General features: G+C 50.6%; 1 protein-coding gene across 9 annotated transcripts in view; it reads right to left on the bottom strand.

Annotated features, from left to right (window-relative positions):
* Positions 1–19569, bottom strand: part of PAX5 (paired box 5) — a 177665-nt gene that overhangs the window by 106495 nt on the left and 51601 nt on the right. For all 9 annotated transcript variants that reach the window (XM_012656063.1, XM_012656072.1, XM_012656081.1 and 6 more), the window contains one exon: positions 7586–7761. In XM_012656063.1, the coding sequence (XP_012511517.1) occupies positions 7586–7761 (176 nt within the window). The remainder of the gene's footprint in view (positions 1–7585; positions 7762–19569) is intronic.

Below are 19569 nucleotides of genomic sequence, written 5' to 3'. Positions count from 1 at the left end.
AGTGTCACAGTGCCTTGAAGCTCAGAGTCTTCCTCTAACTTCAGGCTCTGGGGAAGCAGCTAGGTCTGGCGGTGCCTATTTCCCGTAAGAAAGCCCAGCCCTGTCCCCTCTCTCAGTTCCATCCTGTCCAGCTGCCACTCGGTGGGTAAGCCAGGGAGGGTCTGCTCTACAGCGCAGTTGGATTCAGAGATAATGTGCCAGAAGCTTCACTTGGGTCTCCTTTAGCCCAAGCAGTGCTGCCGAGCCCAGGTTTGCAGAGAACCCAGAAGTGGTTGAGCAGGTATGGCATGAGCATCTGGGCACATGCTAAGACCCCCACATCGGTGCCTGCCTATTTTCCCTAGGCTGGCAAAGCTAGAGAGGAAGAGTGAGGGAGAAGATGCAGAGCCCCACCCAAACCCCAATTCTTCCTGGCCACAAAAGAAGAGACTACAAATAATGTGCCAAGATACCAAACTCTCTCAGCCTCTGGGTGACCAGGTGGGACTTGGGGAAGCCAAAATCTGCAGGCCGGTTGCCCCCACCCACAAGCATCCTGTTTATCCTGGTGTGTCATGCAAATATTAACAGCTTCTGTGCATACTACAGTGTGAAAAAGACTGGGAAGTCCTCAGCAAAAGTGTGTCCAGCCCACCATCTCTTCCTTTAATCTCTAAAACATGTGACCCTCCCTCCTTCGACATTCCCCAAGTCCCTGCACACTAAGCCCTCATCAGAGAAGTCGCATGCAAATTACTGAATTCTTGTCCTCATCAAGAGTTGAGTTGATAGAGTTGAGTTGATGGTGACCACCTGAGATGCCTTTCTACAGATTGAACCTTCTCCAACTGGGGAGGATATTTTCCTGGGGTACCCTTTGGGTGGCAGGAAGTCTGAAAGCCCCAAGGTAGTAGCACATCTTCCTAGAGCATCAAATTGGAAAATCTAGGAAAAGCTGCCCCGGAGTGTCTGGCCTTTTTCTTAGTTTAAGTCGGGCTATTAGAAAGGCTGAACTCTTTAGCCATGTGGTCCCAGCAGCCCTGCCCCTGCAGAAATGCACGGGTTGGCATGTGGTCATCATATTCACCCATAAGACAGAGCCCTATAAAACCTACTGCTGGACCTCCAAATGTGCTGTTGAGGACTGTGACCATTGCCTCCCCACTGGAAACCCCTGTGACCCTTAAACTTCTAAAACAGCACATATGAAAAAGGATAGATTCTACTTACATGCCTCCAGTGATGGGAAGCTCACTACCGAACAAGGAGGCCCAATTCACTATTAGAATGCTTGAGCTATTAGCCTATCTTCTTCCTTGTTCACAGCCCCAAGTCTTCCCTTCAGATTAAACAGCCCCAATTTCTCCAGTCATCCCTCCTAGGAAAGAATTTGCAGTTGCCTCTTCTGAACAAACTCGACTTTGTCTGCAAAGGAGGAGCTTGGCTCTGAGCGCAGCCCTCCCAGGGGAGGGACAGGGTGAGAGGAACAGACCCAGCTCCGAGGACAGTCACCACCCTCCACTTCTGCTTATACTGCAGAGACCACGCTGGTTTGTGTGGAAGCCCCAGCACCTCCTAACTTGTGCTCAGCTCCCAGCATGAGTACACTGAACCCCAGGGCTGGATCCCCAGGAAACCGCCCATCTCTCAGCATCAGTGGGCAGCCTGACTGTGCTGCAACTGGGGTTAGCCCAGTGGCCTAGGCTCTGGAAGGGACCTGGCTTCCAATCTTGGCTCTATAGTCTCCATGTGCCTGTGGCTAAATCACTGTGCTAATCTCACTAAGCCTCAGCTGTTCTGTCTGCACACTGGGCATGACAAGAGTTGTGACTTTGTAATAAGGTAGGGCAAGTAAGGTTCTTAGAGCAGAGCCAGGCACGTGGCAAGCAATGAATACATGGTAGCTACAACAATTACCACAGCAGTAAGTAGAACCCAGTGCATTTATGAGCTCAGACACATGGGTCAGTGAAGGCCTCACAGGCAGGCAGGACTGCTACTGGGCCTGGACAGGGCAGGATTTAGGATTAGGCTCAAAGAATGTTCCATGCAGGGAAACAGTGAGCAGGAGCTTAGAGTGTGAACAACATTAAGAAAGTAATAATAACTGCAGTACCTTCCTCCAAGCTCAGGGCCCTGGCGTTCATGTGCTTATGCACACATACACACAGACACACATACACACGCATGCACACGCCAGCCCTGGGAGAAGTAGGGCCACAGTCCGTAGCCCCCTTGGACACAGGACAGCCCAGCACACGTGGGCAGTGAGGGCTCGGGCCTGGTCACAGCCGAGCTTCTTGCGGCAAGCAGAGGGACATGGGGTGGTGACGGGCTGTGAAGGGGAGAGAGGTCTGGGGTTGGGGTTTCAAGTGGTGGGAAACCATGAGGAGCTGTTATGGGGCTGAGCTTCAGGAAGAAAGTGGTCCCACGGTAGCAGCAGGGACAAGACAAGAGGCAAGAGATCCCAGTGAAGGTTGCTTCCAAGGTGAGCAGAACAGTCCAGGCCGCAGACCCAGAGCTCTTAGGGGCACACTGCCCCCAAAGCAAGGTCAAACCTCCTCACCTCCACGTTCCAGCCCTCTGTGGTTGGGGTCTCTGACCTCCATTCACTCACCTCCACGTTCCAACCACCTAGCCCCCCTCGTGCTGCCCACACTGGCCTTCCCCAGACCTGTGCCCATGCTGTTCCTTCTGCCTGCAATGCTCTCTCTCCGGCTGACCCCCAACCATCTCCACATGTCTGGATTCTGCCCCTCCCTCAAGGCACCTCCTCCGGGAAGCCTTCTTGTCTCTCAGTCTGGCACACCTGTCTCCCCAACCTCTCTTCTCCTTCCCCTCCAAAATGAGGAAGTGAGCTCCCTGAAGAAAACAGGCATGTCCAGACCATCTACTTTCTCCCCACAGTACCCAGCCCTTTTTCTGACTCATGGTTGGGGTTCGGGCCACCCCTAATGACCAAGCTCCACCATGCCCAGCTCCCTTCCAGGAGTAGGATGCCTACAGGGGTGGGCGATGCTAGGATTCTGCTCAGCCCACCAGCCTGGAGAAACGCCACCATTCCCAGGGCAAGGCGGCGTACGAGAGCAGGAGGCATTGCTGGTAGCTTTCTCTGTTAGACAAGGGACAGACCTTCTCCCGGTTTAACCCCCTGTGACCTTTGAACTTCCTGGGAGGTCAGCAGCACGTCCCCTTCCCCAGCTGTCTCCCTGTCTCTGGCCCGATGGGAGGGAGGGCCTGGCCCGTTCCATTTTGCGCCCGTATTGATCTGCTGGCAGCAATGGGCTGGATAATTAGCCAGGAATTAGGGTTTCTATTACAGCCAGGAGGCTGCTCCAGCTGATTTATCACCTGAATAATTTACTGTGATTGAAAGGAAATTAAAATGAACTCCATTTGACAACTGTGAGCTTTTATGGGCTTTAGTGAAGGCTCAAAAGCCAGATTAATAGCCTGGTGTTGGTTAATAGTCTGCCGAGAGTAAATACGGCAGGCTGCGAGCGGCCTTCCTGCCGCGGCCGGAGGAGGGACCCGCTCCCGCCAGGAGCGCTGGCCACGACAGCGTCAATGTGAGTTTTACTGAAACAGATTCCACCGTTGGAAACACATGCGTGCACACCAGCAGTTGTTATTTTTTTTTTTTTCTTCTCCTCCTCCAAGGTGATTTTTACTCACTCCACATGTAGGAAAAACAGAATTGCTTTTTCAATAACCATTTTGAAAAGGAAGTGTTTCATTGCCCCAGGAGTGGGTCTACATTAACCCCTCCTACCCAGGGCAAAGGGTTTACTAAGTTTCCCTGTAAAAGCCAGAGGCCTGGGCCCACCCGCCTGGGGAAGATCTTGGCAAGAAAAGCAGCAAGGTAGGGAAAGGCTCTGAGCACATGGCAGCGATGGCCAGGACCCCAGCCTGGCCCTAGGAGGGATGTTCCTCCCAGGACGGCATGAGTATGTTAGCTCTCTGAGCCTATGGCAAGATTCCGAGTTCTGGAAGGATAGGCAGACTCTGGCTGCAAAAGGTCAGTCCTGAAAACCAGCCAGACAGAAAACCGGGTCCTAGAATCGTTCAGGACATGGAGACCCATGGAACCATCTTGCACAAGATGAAGACAGAAGATCTCGAGGTCAGACTCCAGCTCTCAACAATCCCAGAAACTCCGTGGGCCTGAAAATGGGGTGAACAATCTGGAAAACAACATTCCAATCTGTCGAATGGAGCCCGTCCTGCTTAGCAGGCATTAATTGAACGCCCAGTGAGAAAAGGGATGTGAAAGCTCTTTGAAAACTGTGTACTGTCATGCATAGACAAGGAAGATCACGTTGTTAAATTGCCGTTGTTACTGTCGTTGTTGTTATCTTCGTAATCAAAATCATGGTCCCTACTACTGCAGATACGGAAACCAAGTCCAAAAAAAGTGACTTGCTCAACAGGGCAGTGCCAGGACACAAATCAAGCTCCCCTGACTCCAAGGCCAGGAAATGCTCTTCCCCACTGGGTTGCTCAATGAAAGTGACTGCAAGGCCCTCGCGGAGGCCATGAGGCCACAGGGATGCAGACCCAGACAGCCCGATCTGCTCCGAAAGGAAGGAGTAGTCAGGCTCCGCAGCCAGCACCTCAGGCCCCCTTTCTGTCCCCACTGCTGTGTGGCTCTGGGGCTCACAGGGCCAGGCCTGCAGAACATTCACCTCGCAGGGCGCGAGCATGAGGCGCTCAAGGAACCTGTACCCTTCACGCGCATCCCTGCCCAGCCTGCGGCCCCTCGCTCGGGCATCATTTGTCCACAGTGACTGGGAATCGGGCGCGAGGGTATGTCATTCATAGTCCAGTGCCTATGTGCGTGCAGAGCAGCCCCGCGGCCTCACCTCCCATCTCTCCTCATTAAGGCGCATTACGGGGAGGTGAAGCAGATTACCCAGAAAACACTGAGTCAGTCATTATCCCGCTGGAGCTTCGCCTGCAGGCCCCGCCTCGGAGCCCGCACAGTCAGACGCAGACGTGCCCACAGCGTTCTGAAGGACACTGCTAGAAACGGAGCCCTCGCAGAGTTTGTAATCCAGGCCTCCTCCCCACCCTTGTCCCTGATGCCGCCAGGGAGACATCGCCCTCTCTGGTTCCACACTTCATCAGCACCCACAGAGCCTTCCCCTGTCCTGCGGGCTCTGAGTCCACGTCACACTGCCCCTGTGAGACTGGGCAGAGCTGATGAGTGCGCGGCACTGTTCCAGGCTCACGGCCCGTGGGCAGGAAATATGTTGGAAAATGAGCATATGCGCATCTGAGTGTGAGTAAGTGAGTACACGCGGCTTCTGGACTCCTCCCAGGGCCGAAGCCCGACGCTCTCTGGCCAGTCTTTCCGGACAGTCGAAGCTGAATGAACTACAGTTGAGATTCTGAGTCTCGGTGAGAATCATGTGACACACACGGGACGTCTAACCCTGAGTGTCTGCGTTAAGAAAATAAGGGTTTACCAAGCGCCAGGGGCTTGTGCTATACAGGGAGGCCAGGCTGCGTGCAGAGGCATGTGCCTCACTCTTTACCACGAACGTGCTGGGTGACCTCAGACAAGCCCTGGCCTCTCTCTGGGCCTCTAAAAAACAAGGGGCTTGAGAGCTTGCCTCCATAGTCCCTGCTAGCCCTAAAATTATGTGTCGGCCGTTAGAAGATAAATTTTCTCCCAGATTCTGAAGAGAGAGGTGGGCCTCATCTAGGAAGCTTTCCTGATTGAGTCCTCTCTCTTGCTCCTCCTGTGTCAGATACAACGTGGTTCCCACCATCTCTCAGAAAGGCTCTGCGCAGTGGGGAGAAGCTGTTTGTGATGGAAACAGACTCTTCTTCTTTAACCCGGGGTCTGGAGTATGTGGGATCAGCTCTGTCCAGCACATATGACCACATCCTTCCTGGCAGAGGCTTCACTCGACTTGTAGGAGGAAGACCAGAATCCTTACCCCCGTCTATAAGGCCAGGCCCATCTCCCCAACATCATCCCCAACACAATTTCTGAACCCCAGCCACACTGGCTCTTTTCATTCCTCGTTTCTGCCACAAACCCTCTCACCTCAGGGCCTTTGCACTTGCTATTCCCTCTGCCAGGCACGGTCCTTCCAACCTGTGTCCCTTCTCCTTGTTCTGCCCAAGGCCTTCAGAGCTCAGCATAAATGCATTTCCCCCAGGAGGCCTCTCAGCCTCGCCTTAGGCTCTCAGGGAACCTCAGACATCTTTTCCTCAGCACCAAGCAAACCTGGAAGCAGTGATCCTTTGGGTAATTCTTATTTATTGTGATTCTTCCGCAGTCTGTAGGCTCCTTGAGAGCAGGTCCAAGCCCATCTTGTTCACTGATATACCTCTAGTGCCCGGCTCTGTGCCTTGCACAAAGCAGATACTAATGGATGTTTAAGTGAATCCATGACTTGCTGGGTAGCCTTAGGCAAGTTGCTTTGCCTCTCTGGGCCTCAGTGTCCCCACGTGAAAACAAAGTGGCTAGATGATCTGTAAGAGCCCTCACAAGAACTGCTCAGAAGCAGCCAGACTATCATAAGAGGGTGGCCCTAGAGGCCTTGCTCACTCCTCAGCACCCAAGGTTTCCTCCAGTACCCCACCTCTGGGTGGGAGCTTATGCATGGGACCTCCACTGTTTTGAATGGCTTTGGGGAAAAACTCCAGAAGCATCAACTAATTAGCATTTAGAGGAAGCTCAGCAAGGCCGGTCCTCACCACCAGTACCAGCTAGGAAAGTCCTGGGGAAAGTCATTGTTCATAGGGTCTCTCTGACTCGCCCAGCAGATGGGAGCGCTTGGCAGGCCAGAACCACGTGCGTGCAAGGTATCCAGTCAAGGGCCTGGCATAGTCCGAGCATCAGGAAATAGTCTTCTCAATCGAATCTGGTACTTTAGGGACCTTGTTCAGGCCCCAAGAGCCTCTCACTGGCAGAGCCTTTCTGGTCCCATCTCTGGTCCCAGTCATAGGCAGCAACTGCTCCTCTGCCCAGGGTGGCACAGGCCGGCTGCTCCCCGGGGTGGGTGGTCCTACTGCTTTCTACCCTCTCTTGCAAATAACTCAGGTAGGAGTTTGTCCAATGAGACATTTCTTTATCTGCAGACTCTTGGATTCAGTCTCTAAAAACATGACAGGGCAACTGACAAGAGAGCTGACCCAAGAGACGTGTGCACAAGTACCATCCTAACACCGCTCACAGCCAGCAAGCCCCTAGCTACATGGTGGCTGCATATTGCCACCATCACCCTGACTGACAGGAGAATGACCCAAGACCACCTCAAGTAGCCCAGATGATCGTTATACCCCCCTGTGCAAAGAGCCCTGGGAAAGGACACTATTCAGCAATGGCAGAGCAGCCGGGCAAGTCACCCATCCCCTAGCTGGCCAGAGGGACAGGGGCACAGGGCAAGAAGCCACCAGAGCCCCCAAACAAGTCCTCCTGATCTCGTGGGATGTTGTGACTGGCCAAGTTTGACCAAGAACAACGAAAAGCCCACTCTGAGCAGAACCTGGAGTGCCCTCACCCACACCCCGCAGATGCCTCTGCCTTCAGGAGAGCGGCCTTGGCCTGCGTGGCAGTGGCGGCTGTGTGGGCGTGAGTCACGGGGCGTACCTGCTCGGGCTTGATGGGCTCCGTGGTGGTGAAGATGTCCGAGTAGTGCTGCCTCTCAAACACACGGTCCAGCACCTCCAGCTGCTGCTGCGTGAACAGGTCTCCCCGCATCTGCTTCCGGAGGAAATCTCTGCCCGGAAGTGAGTGACCGTTCGGCACCGGAGACTCCTGAATACCTTTGATGAGCACGAGAGAGGAAGGGTGAGTGGAGGTTACACATATTGCTAAAGAGAGACAGGTCAGACCCTGAGACTGGGAAGAGGGCCTGAGAGATCCTTGGGTCCAGCTCCCTCCCTGACAAGAGAGGAAACAGGCAGGGGCTCAGGTAAGGGGCTGCCTTGCCCAGGGTCACCTGCTGGTGAGTGCAGAGCCAGCCGCCCATAGCCACATGCCAGGCACCTTGCAAAGTCCTTTGACACGCATCATTTCATCCAGTCCTCATGAGGACCGCCAATCTACGTTATTATTGCCCCACTTTGCAGATGAGAAAATTGAGACCTAAGGAGATTAAATTATTTGCCTGAATATTTGAGCTCAGGTTGACTCAGCAGCACAGTCATCAGGTGACTGGTTATTGCCCCTCCTGTACTGAAGATCCTCCTTGAAGGTACAGTTTTTGCCAGAGCTGATATCCTTACCTCAGACCTTCGCCACCATATCACATGACCAATCAAAAAAACACTGTGCTAGGAAGGTGGTAGGAAAACAGACACTTTCATACAATCCTGGTGGAAGTGGTCACATACCTGTGCTAGACAATTTGACAAACTCCATCAAAATCACAAATGCACATCCCCTTTGATACAGTGATCGCACTTCTGGGAATTTATTTTACAGCTATACTGTAAAATAGCCTAGCACATATGGGAAGTGATACAGGTACAAGGTTCTTGTAGCAAAGACTGGAAACGATCCAAGAGTTTATTTGAGGGGGGCTGGTGACATGAGTCACGGCATACTCGCACATTGGAATACCATGCAGCAGCTAAAAGGAATGAGGATCCCCTCTGTGAACTGATAAGATCGTCAAGATGGGTTGCTATGCGAAAAATAAAAAACAAGGTACAGCACAGCATATGTAACATACAACTTTTTCTGTAAAAGAGGAAGAAAATAAGACTTTATATGCCATACATATATATATATATATATATATTTATGAGATACATGAGAAACATTTACAATGGTTACCCATTTGGGGAGGTTGGAGCTGAGGGACAGGAGGTGAGGGGGAGACTTTTTGTAGTGTGCCTCTTTGGTTTGGTTTCAGAAGTTTAAATGTCTTGCCTATTCAAAAACATAAATTTAAGAAACTACAAGATTCAGTCCCCTATGTGTTGTTTTTTTTTTTTTTTTTGAGACAGAGTCTGTGTTGCCCGGGCTAGAGTGCCGTGGCGTCATCCTAGCTCACAGCAACCTCAAACTCCTTGGCTCAAGTGATCCTTCTGCCTCAGCCTCCCGAGTAGCTGGGACTACAGGCATGTGCCACCATGCCCGGCTAATTTTTTCTATGTATTTTTAGTTGTCCGATTAATTTCTTTGTATTTTTAGTAGAGACGGGGTCTCGCTCTTGCTCAGGCTGGTTTCGAACTCCTGAGCTCAAACAATCCGCCAGCCTCGGCCTCCCAGAGAGCTAGGATTACAGATGTGAGCCACCGCGCCCGGCCCCCCTATGTGTTTTATATTGTTAGCTATTCATGCTGTAAGTTGCTGGTGATGATGCTTACCTTTCAAAGAAAATATTATAAATTATCAATAAAAAAATAATATGATGAAATATCTTTTGTGAGTCTTGGGCTTGAACTGCTCAAAATGAAAGCAAGCACAAAGGGCAAGTTCCCAGAGCGATACTGGAACCCAGGCCAGAGGCGGCATCTGCCCTGGCTGCTGGGAAGCCCTGGGGAAACCAGCGAGGGTCAGCTCTCACGCTGAAAGGCACCCCTACGGGAGGCCTGCTCTGCCCCCCTAAGCCCGCCAGGACGCGGCTGTCCTAGACTAGACTTCATCCATCATGTCAAGCCCCCACCCATGGGAGGAATGAGGCCAGACCAAGGAGTGTGGGCAGTGGGGTATCATGTCACTGAGACAACCAAGAATTCGGTGCTTCCTAAAATGTCCTACCTGGGGACAACTGCAACGCAGGCACTGATGTTTGAACAAAGACACCAGCTTTGGGCGTTTGTAGCAGTGTTGGTATCTCAGAGCCCCCATGGACGCCGACAGGCTCAGGGGACCCAGCATCCTCCATGGGAAGGACCTTCGGAGGCTGCTCCTGGGCCCTCCAAGAAAGTGGACCCCACATAGATTTTGACCCAAGAGGACACTGAGGCTGGGCCACAGCCTGAACGACAAGACATCCCCATGTTGGGCCAAGGCAGAAGCTGGCCCCTGACCAGATGTCCCCAGCCTAACACCAGGGTCCCTCCTCTGGCAGCCTGTGACACTGGCCTTCCACAGCACAGGTGCCTGCTCCTGTCCGCAGGATGTCATCCTTAGCGACCCTTCTTCCATCACTGCCCATCCCCATGGGACCATTCCCACAAGGTCACCAAGACTGTTAGCATAGGGGACTCACAGCCCAGTCAACTGCCCAGCAGTGTTCTTCCATCAGTCAGCTTCCACCAAAGGACCCCATTCTCAAAGGGTCTGTGCACCTAAGCACACATGTATGTGCGCACACACGTACACACACGTACACACACACACACACACACACACACAAGATGACTCAGCCCATTCCTACTCAGCTATTGCACTGCCTAGTCAACCTGGTCCCTGTCACTCCTGCCAAAGTCTGATCTTGGACCCCTGTGCTCCCACCAGGTTCCTCCCTGTCAGAGAGGTCACACCCACTTTTAAGAGACTTTTCCTGCCCACCATCTTCAATTATACTCCCCAGCTGCCCCCATTCTGCCAGCCCAGCCCAAACCTCAATGAAGCCCCCTTCCTGTCAGCCAGTTCCTAAGGACTCCCATGGAAGCCTCACTCAGCCCCCTCTGGGCAGGGCCCAACTGCTCCCTGCCCTCAGACTGCCCATCAGCCGTGCCCAACTCTGCCCTCAAGGGAGGCCTCTCCCAGCCAGGCCAGCGCCCCAGGTGTCCTCGGCCTGCTCCCTCTCCCACAGGACTCACAGGCTGGGCTTTTTCCATAGCTCAGAGCCCAGAAGGGCAGAACTTCACCTCCACCGAGGGCCTCCTTGGGCACAGTCACTGTCTGGTCACTGAGAAGGGCCTGGCACAGAGTAAAGGCTCGGGGCACAGGGCCCTCTCAAGTGTATGCACCAGGGGTCCTTGGAAACCCTCCCCTTGAGGACTCCACATGTACTCGGAGCACAGGCCGCCTCGCTGGGACCTGCGCCACCCTCTGCAGAGTCTTCCAGAAGAGGACTGGCTGCGTTCTGCTCTGGCTTTCTGAAAATCAGCCGTGGCACCCATCGGCTGAGCCTATAAGAACACCAGGCTGCCTTGGGGAAGATGGCAAGCCGGGAACAGCCTGCCTCTCTGGGCATTCACCCCGACCCCGACCCACGGGTGCTCTTGCTGCTCACACCCCTGCCAGCACCTCCACTTACTTTCTTTATAGGGGAGGGAGGCATTAAAGTCTGTCACTTCCTAGAGAAGGCTTGGGAACCCTCCTAATCATCATTCGTTGATTTAACAAATATTGATAAAATGTTTACTCTGTGCCAAGTAAGATTTTTTAATAAATAAATATTTTTATTTTTTATTTATTTATTTATTTTTTTGAGATAGGGTCTTGCTCTGCCACCCAGATCGGAGAGCAGTGGCATCATCATAGCTCACTGCAACCTCAAACTCCCCAGCTCAAGCAATCCTCCACCTCAGCGTCCCAAGTTACTGGGACCGCAGGTGCTCACCACCATGCCCAGCTAGTTTTTTTTAATTTTTTCTAGAAACAGGGTCTCACCATGTTGCCCAAGCTGGTCTTGAACCCCTGGCTTCAAGCGATCCTCTCACCTAGCCTCCCAAAGTGCAGGGATTATAGGCGTGGGCCACTGTGCCTGGCCTATTTATTTTCACATTTTTAAAAATAAAATAAAACTAAACAGGGGATACAGTGATGACCAAGACAGGCCTCTCTTTACAATCCAAAGAGGGCGGCCCATTTTAGTCAAGCAATCCCACAAATGAACATAGAATTCCAAACTGTGATTGATGCTCAGGAGAAAAAAGCACGTAGAAACACATGCATGCGGCCATGTACAACCAGGGAGGGGAGTGAGCGCACGTGTGGAGAAGAGTCAGGGACGTCCCCAAGGGGAAGCCACGCTTGAACTGCAAGTGAAGGATGATGGGTCGCAGGGCAGAAGGTGGGTGGAGGGTGCCACACAGAGGAGACTGCCCGTACAAAGGCCCTGAGACAGGAAGGAAAGGCAGAGGGAGTGAGGGAAGAGACCCCAGGAGGTTGTGGAGAGGGGGCCGGAGACAGAACCTGAGCCTTGGGGCAGGAGCCGAGCGGACACCCTGGAGAGAGCTGGGGAAGCAACTGCCCTCCACATGTCTCAGTCCCAGGGCCTGAATTGCTCATCCCTTTAGGTCAGGCCATACTTTCTAAACTCTGCTCCCAAGCCTCCTCTTTTGGCAGAAACTAGGGGCCAGCAAAGGTGGGGGTTTGCATTTGTTTGTGTTTGAAGGTGATGCGCTGGAGTCCAGATGTCGGCCACAGGTGACCCAACAGGCCCATATGGAATAGAAACCCTTCCTCATTGACACGCGCCTGGTTTCCCAGACAGATACACCTGCACGCACACGTGCCTCCTCCTCCAGGACGCCTTCCTTCATGCCCCAGCCAGGGCCCCAGCTCCGATTCTCAGGGCTCTGACCACTTTCTCCCTTATCTTAGGGGCCAAGTCCCCTGGGCCCTTCACTCCCATACTGTGCTCTTAGTGACCTTCGGGAAAAAGACTGCAGGTAATTCATCTCTCTCTCCTCCACAAGGAATATTTGTGGGAGAAATAAATAAATTATTAATACCTGTGACAACCACCTTTGCTCTGCAAGTCTGGTCTGCAAATGTCAGGATGCCTCCATCTGACCTCGCTCATTCATTCTTCCCTCAGCCAAGCTCGGTGAGCACTAACGCTAGGGATACGGGTGAAAGCTGACCCAGCCCTTGACCTCACAGAGTCACGTCCAGTGGAGGAGGCAATTATTCAATTATTCCAATTATTCATTGAAAAATAATCACACCAGTAAAGGTTCAAGTATCAGCCAAGATAAGTATTCTGACAAAAATGTGCATGGTTCTAAGAGAGTGGGGACAGACCGACAGGCCTCTGGTGTCACACACAGTGAGTGCACAGTGACAATGAGCCACGCAAACAGATTATATGCTCAAAGACAGACACAAAAATGAATACCAACACTCATCCCCTTGCAAGGCAGGTCTGAACCTACAGGCCTCCGGTGTAAGCTTCCACAGCATTTCTCATCTGCGCTGCAAAGATGCTGTCTGACTTAATTGGAGAATGTGGTCTTGGAGGCAGGCTACAGAAATGCTCAGACCCATTTTATTCCAGGGAGAAAAATCTGAACTCACAATGTGAATGGTATGCTTAAATACATGGACAGACGCAGGCAAAAGTACAAAGGTATACAGGGGGCATGGTATCTTTAAATCTTTTTTTTCTACTCCAAATCAAATAATATGTAATAGACCCAGTGCTGGGCTTAGTCAACCATGGCTCGTAGAATTAACATTCTGGAAGCTAGCTTCAGGGGAGCAAGGGGCAGGAAGCCCTGTCTCAGGGAGCAAAGAAATGCTGGCTTTAAATTTCAGGTTAAACCAATGTTATTCACAACCCGGCTTTGAAGCTAAAAGCTTTACACAATTGGGTCTGGTCACGCAAAGAGGAGGAAGCCAAACAGCCTCAGATGCCCATCTGTCAAGAGAAAGCTGTCTCTTGTGTGTCTTAAAAGATCATAAACCCATTGCGCTTTCTTCAGAGCACAGCAGATTCAGGGGTTTTGCATTTTTCTTGGAGGGTTTCTGGTTTGCTTCTTTAAAAATCATCATGTACTTTTATGTCTGCAGATGCTCACTGGGAGGAAAAAAATAAAAACAAACAGGAATCTCCAAAATCCCTTCTGGCACCACGGCCTTTGGGAGGCAACCCCAGCGGGAGGCTGAGGCACCCCAGGAAAGAAGGCTCGAGCCACCTGGTCGGCCTTTCTCAGAGTCCCGTGTCGCTATGGAGCCCTTACAGGGCCTCCTTCATGCTCACAGCTGAGCCTCAGCATGGCAGGGCGGTGGCAGGGCCCAGTGGGAAAAGGGTTGGGAGCCAGCAGACCTCGGTTCTAGCCCCAGCTCTGCCCTTCCTTGCTGTGTGAGCCCAGGCAAGTTCTTCTCCCTCTCTGGGCCTCCGAGCCCCATTAGTAATCTAAGAAGGCTGAGTCAGTCACTTCTAACCCCTTTCTCCTCCAAAATCCACCTAGATTTTGTTTGCTAAATAGTATTATATTAAGTGAGCATGAACATATTTTCCCATTCTGGCTGGCTGTGTAGTTTTTGTAGGGGACTCCCTCCCCAGGATCCATTCCGCCCCTAAATGACTGTCCAGGCCAGCCAAGGGGATCCCATTCTCTTTGCCAATGGTCGGTTTAGGGATGCACATACATGTAAGGGGAAGCCTACTGGGGGGATTTCTGGGAAAAAGGCAGACAGGAAGAAATCTCCTTTTCTTCACTGGGATGCATGTACTCTCAAACTTTTGAAATTGTGAAAATAACTCCCAGGTCCCATTACTGTTTCTATGTACTATAACACCCCTGACCCTATCCCAGGTACAGGGTCATCTCCAGATCAGCCCATGTGCCGCTTCTCACCCCAGGACTCTGGTACCCACTGCATCCCCGCACCTGCCTCTCCCATTGAGGCTGGGAGACAGAGCCAGGTCTTGGAAGGTTATCTGCCACAGGAGTCCAGAGCCAGGGTGGCTGGGAAGACTGCACTGATGTGACCTGGGGCATTGCCAGCGTGGGCCAAGTGAGCCCAAGGAGCTTGAAGTTGGTCTCCGCGGGTGGCTGCAGTGCCTAATTCTATAAGCAATCTATAAAGCAGAGAGCAGCCAAATTCAGACCATGCTAATTTGCAACTTTAAAAAATTGTTTCAGATGCAACTTTTAAGAAGCTTGCTGAGGACAGCAGTGCCTCCAGAATTTCTCCCTAGGAGGGGCTAGGCACGACCTTGGGTTATAAAAGGGAGAGGGGGTTGGGGGACTTATTCTGGGCCTATGTTAGCAAAATTCCTTACATTATATTGAGAAAGCATCCTCTGTCCTTAGCAAAGAATAAAGGGGTGCGCTGACAGATAACCGGACACAAGTTTCTCCAAGCCCACCCCCATCCTCACCCTGGATAGAGCACTATTCAGTGCCAGGCACTATGCCAAGTTATTTTTGCATCCCTTAGTTTCTTAGATCCTCAGAACATCTGCATGAAGTATGTATTCTTATTCCATTTTATAGATGGGAAAACTGAGGCTCAGGGAGGTTGAGTCGCTGAGGTCCTTCAGCTCCTAAGCAGTGATGCTGGGATTTGCACTGAGGCCTCGTGTCTGCAGATCCAGTGCTCAGTACACTTCTCTTCACTCTTCATGTCAGCTACTAAGAAAACCCCCATCTGGAAACTGGAAATGATGGTATGCAGGGCAACCCACGGGGCTTTCATAAGGATTAAATGAGATAATCTCCGTGGCATGTGTAGCACAGTACCTGGCACAAAGTTTAGTGTCCAAACAATGCTAACTGCTGTCATCATCATCCTCATCAGGAACACCAGTCCAAGGCTGCCCTAAGACAAAGCCCAAGGCCCCCAGGCCTCCATGATCTGCCCCTCTCCATTCACCCCACATGCCCTCCCAGCAGGCTACTTGTCAGCCCTCAAGTGTCCCCTCACCAATGCTCCCCAGTGCCACCGTGCATTCTGTTCCCTTGCTGGCACACCCTGCCTATCAGCACTCAGTCTAAAAGCTACCTCTCTAAGCCTGCCTTCAGTCCAAAGGCTGAATTAATCACCCTTTCTTCTGGGTCTCCTCAGCAGGTTGCACGAGCCACCTCTATGGCCTGGAGTTTACTCTTCACAATCCATCCTGCGAGCTTCGTCTTCTTTCCCATTTTTAAGGTGAGGAAATTGGCACAGAGAGATTAAGTAACTTGCTCAAGGTCACACAGCAAATCCACAGCAGAGCACTTGCACTCCTCGTACAAGGACTAGAGTGAAGCTGAGCACTGATAGACGTGGTACATTGGGGAAGCCTTGGCACTCCAAACTCAGACAGGCCCAGATTCAAATCCCAGATCTCTGTCTCTTACAGGCTTCATGATATTTGAACAACTTCTCCACCCTCTCTAGTCCTCACTTTTCTTATCTGTAAAATGGCATAATAATGGCATCTGGAGTTGAGGAAAGAATTGAACGAGAGTATATGTAAAACACTTAGCATAACACCTGACACATAGTAAGTGCTCAATAAACATGAACTATTTCTAGGATTATTATTACTTTCTTTCCCTTCTAAGAGTATGAGCTGAGGGCAGAGCCCATGTCTGATTTACCTAAAGCATAGGAGATGCTAATCAATGTTTGCTGACTGAATGAATGACCTAGAGAGACTTCAGGGGTTGCAGGGCTATATGGTTCAGAAGAACTCAGAGGGGGACAGTCTCTGGCATCATCAGAGAACTCGGGAGTGACCTCCTCCTCCTGATCCTGGAGAAGGAAAGAGTGAAGCAACTAAGAGTTTATGTTCCACCTATTTCCAAGAAAGATTTGAGGCAGTTCATAAAATTTTGAACTAGAGAGGATGATAAACTACCAAAACTCAGTTGAGCTCTAAGCTTCCCGGCAGCACAAACCGAAAGGAAAATGCACCAAGTCATATATTGCTCAGAGTCCAACAACAACAAAATGCCATCCACATACTCAAACTCGAACCAATCCACAGAGCTCCTGCTCTCTGCATGGTGCTGTTTGGGGTGCTTAGAGTGACCCAGAGATGACCAACAACAAGAAGGGGGTATCCTAGAGAAGAGACCATCTGAGCCAGGCCTGGGGGGCAAGGCGCCGAGATAAGGGGATGAGATTCCAGGCACCAGCAACCAGTTGGCAAACATTTCTAGGACATCTGCTGTGAGCTGGGCCCCATGCTAGGGGCCAGCGTGGTGGGCTGGAAATTTCTGGTGGGAGCCCAGAACCAAAATCAATGTTTCAGGTGATTTTCTAAATCCCGTCCTAAACTGGGGCCGCAGACTGAGAAAAATCAAAGTGGCATGGAGGAAAATTCCATTGGAACTACCATTATTCAGCCATTAGTTTCACTCAATCTTCCTTCTCGGAGAAGGAAAATGCAAAATTGTAACACTGCCAAATACGTTCAGGCTTGACCAGAGTGAATCTGATTGTGCTGGGTGTTACCCAGTGAGTCATAGGCTGTCAGTGAGGGGACGGCCCCAAGGGTTGGATTCCACACCCAGGGATGGCAAAGGTGAGGCCAGGTGGCAAAGGGATTTGTCCGGGCCAGACAGCAGACCCGAGGTGAGCTGGGCCCAGCACATGAGGCCCCTGATCCTGCCTGCAGCCACACGGATCTGCTCATTCCTGAGCAGCATGCTGGGTGTCTGACCCTGCCCTTGGCATCAGAGCTCTATAGAGAGGGGTTCAAGTCTTAGCCCCTGCCCTTGAGTGGAAGATATGGACAAGTGAATAATTACAATGAAGTAAGGTAAGTGTTGGGAGTCTGAGAAGCAGAGACAGCCCTGGGAGCCAAATGGAAGTAGCCAAACCCTTTTTGGAGCTTACTCTGAGAGGCACTGTTCTTACCTTACCTACTGAATCCTCACAAAACCTATGAGGTCAAGTCTGTTGTTGCCTCCTCCCATTTTACAAAGGAGGAAACTGAGGCACAGGGACGTTAAATAACTTGCCCAAGGTCACACAGCTAAGAAGTGGAGGAGCTAGGATTCGAACCTGAGCCATGTGGTTCCGGAATCTGCTCCCGGCTCTACACTAAATCACTCCACTCAATCCAGACTGGAGGCAGCCGTGATCCAGAAGGGCCCCCTGGAAAAGATGCAGCCTGAGTCTTAAGGATGAGTAGGGAGGAGCTAGCCAAAGAAAGAGGAGGAAGTGCATTCCAACCAGAGGGAACAGTATACGCAAAGGCCTAAGAAGCACAAGAAAGCGTGGTGGTGCATGGGAATGGCTACAATTCAGTATGATTGGAATGCAGGAGTTGGGGGAGAGGACAGGAGCAAAGTGCGCAAGGCTCTTTCCTCTCTGTCTAGCTGCTCAGCACCATTATTCATTATCCAGAACCTAATACACACTCTGATATCCAAACAGTGCAGACACATTATTGAAGCTCTCATGGTGCTGGTATGAAGAGATGTGATGTCTTTGTGCTGAAATGAATCAAGATGACCTCAAAGAATAGGCAGAAAGGAAGTAATACCTTGTGCATTGCCCCAGGACAAGACTGTTCTCTCTAATCCTTACTGTCCAAGTCCATTACCTCGTACAGTGGTACCTAATTACTCCGCCTCACAGAGAGATATGCACACTAATTAGGAAGGATGTTAAGCACCATAGTGAAAATATTCCAAAGCAAATGAAATATTACTAGGAGCAAAAGGGTGATTTGTTTCTGTGAATCATGCTTCCAAATGAGATCAAAGACTGCTAAAGGCTTCATTTTAATTATACCTGGAAGGACTTTTCCTATATGCATCCCTTTTTGACTTTCGTGCACACAGTAGTCTGTCCCCCACCCCCGCTGCACAGAAATAAACAAATGGGTGTAAAAATCATATTTACTCTGATATCTTTGCATTATCCCCGTTTGAGTTTTTAAATTACTGTCTTTATTTTTTTCCCAAGGATGATATAACTAAGAAGAAGGTTCATATTTTGAAGTGTATCAATCTGATCATTGCACAAATGTTTTCAGGAGAAATCACTATATTTCTCCAAGATGGGTATGGGTTTTTGTCATAGATCAAAGTGAGAGGGAGGAAAAAAAGATAAATCATCAGAGATCCAAAAATACTTTTCATTTGGAGAAGATATCAGGCCATTTCGATGGGGCTGATGGAGTCCCTGTTCTGTCTCCATTACCCACCGCAGGCAGCCCCAGCCGACGAGCCAACGACTAAGATTATATTCCCCATAAGATGGTCCCCGATATATATATATATATATGATCTTCAACCTCTATTGATTGACCAATTTCACAAGCAAAGACTGGTGAAATGAAGCTGAAATGAACATCATGCTTTAACTCATTGAACCTATCAGGCCTGAGTTAATCTCACTGTCCACTGTCTCTGATAGAATTCAATTGATCAATCATGTTTCGGTGATAGTACCATTTCACTGGCTTATTGCTTCTTCATTTCAGAGCTTGACCTGTTAGATATACTCGGACTGGCTCGACTCCTCTTGGATACACAGAGATCAGCCTCCGTCTGCCAACGTGTGTCATCTCCTGTCCCAGTTGAAAAGAACTTGAGAGGCTTTTGTGTGTAACCGTGGTATGTTTTCCCACCAAACACGCACACACAAATGGTGGATTTAAGATGGCACGGAATTGAGCAGACACAAATTATGAGAGGGGCTCTTCATTCTTCATGGAAGCACCATTATTTCTCTTTTACATAGTTAAATCGACTTGTTTGGGCTCTGCACTCAGGAGGGGCATATTCTTGTATTATACTGGCCAGTGTGTATGCCTGGACAGAGTAAAGCATATCTCAAAATAATAACAACAGCAATAATAATAATGACATTTGCCAAAACATTCATCGGTTTATCTGATTCTCATAATAGCCTCAGGAGATAGGCAAGACATTACAGCTACCATTTTAAAGATGAGAAAACGGGCTCAGAGAGGGGCAAAGTGGCTTGTCCAAGGTCACACAGCAGAGTTCTCACGCCAAGCGAGACTGAGAGCCCTGGTGTCTTGATTG

Source organism: Propithecus coquereli, unplaced genomic scaffold (assembly GCF_000956105.1).
Source record: "Propithecus coquereli isolate 6110/MARCELLA unplaced genomic scaffold, Pcoq_1.0 Scaffold114, whole genome shotgun sequence".
Classification (NCBI taxonomy): Eukaryota; Metazoa; Chordata; class Mammalia; order Primates; family Indriidae; genus Propithecus; species Propithecus coquereli.
Note: the sequence above shows the minus strand (reverse complement) of the source record. Positions and strands in the feature narration are given on the sequence as shown.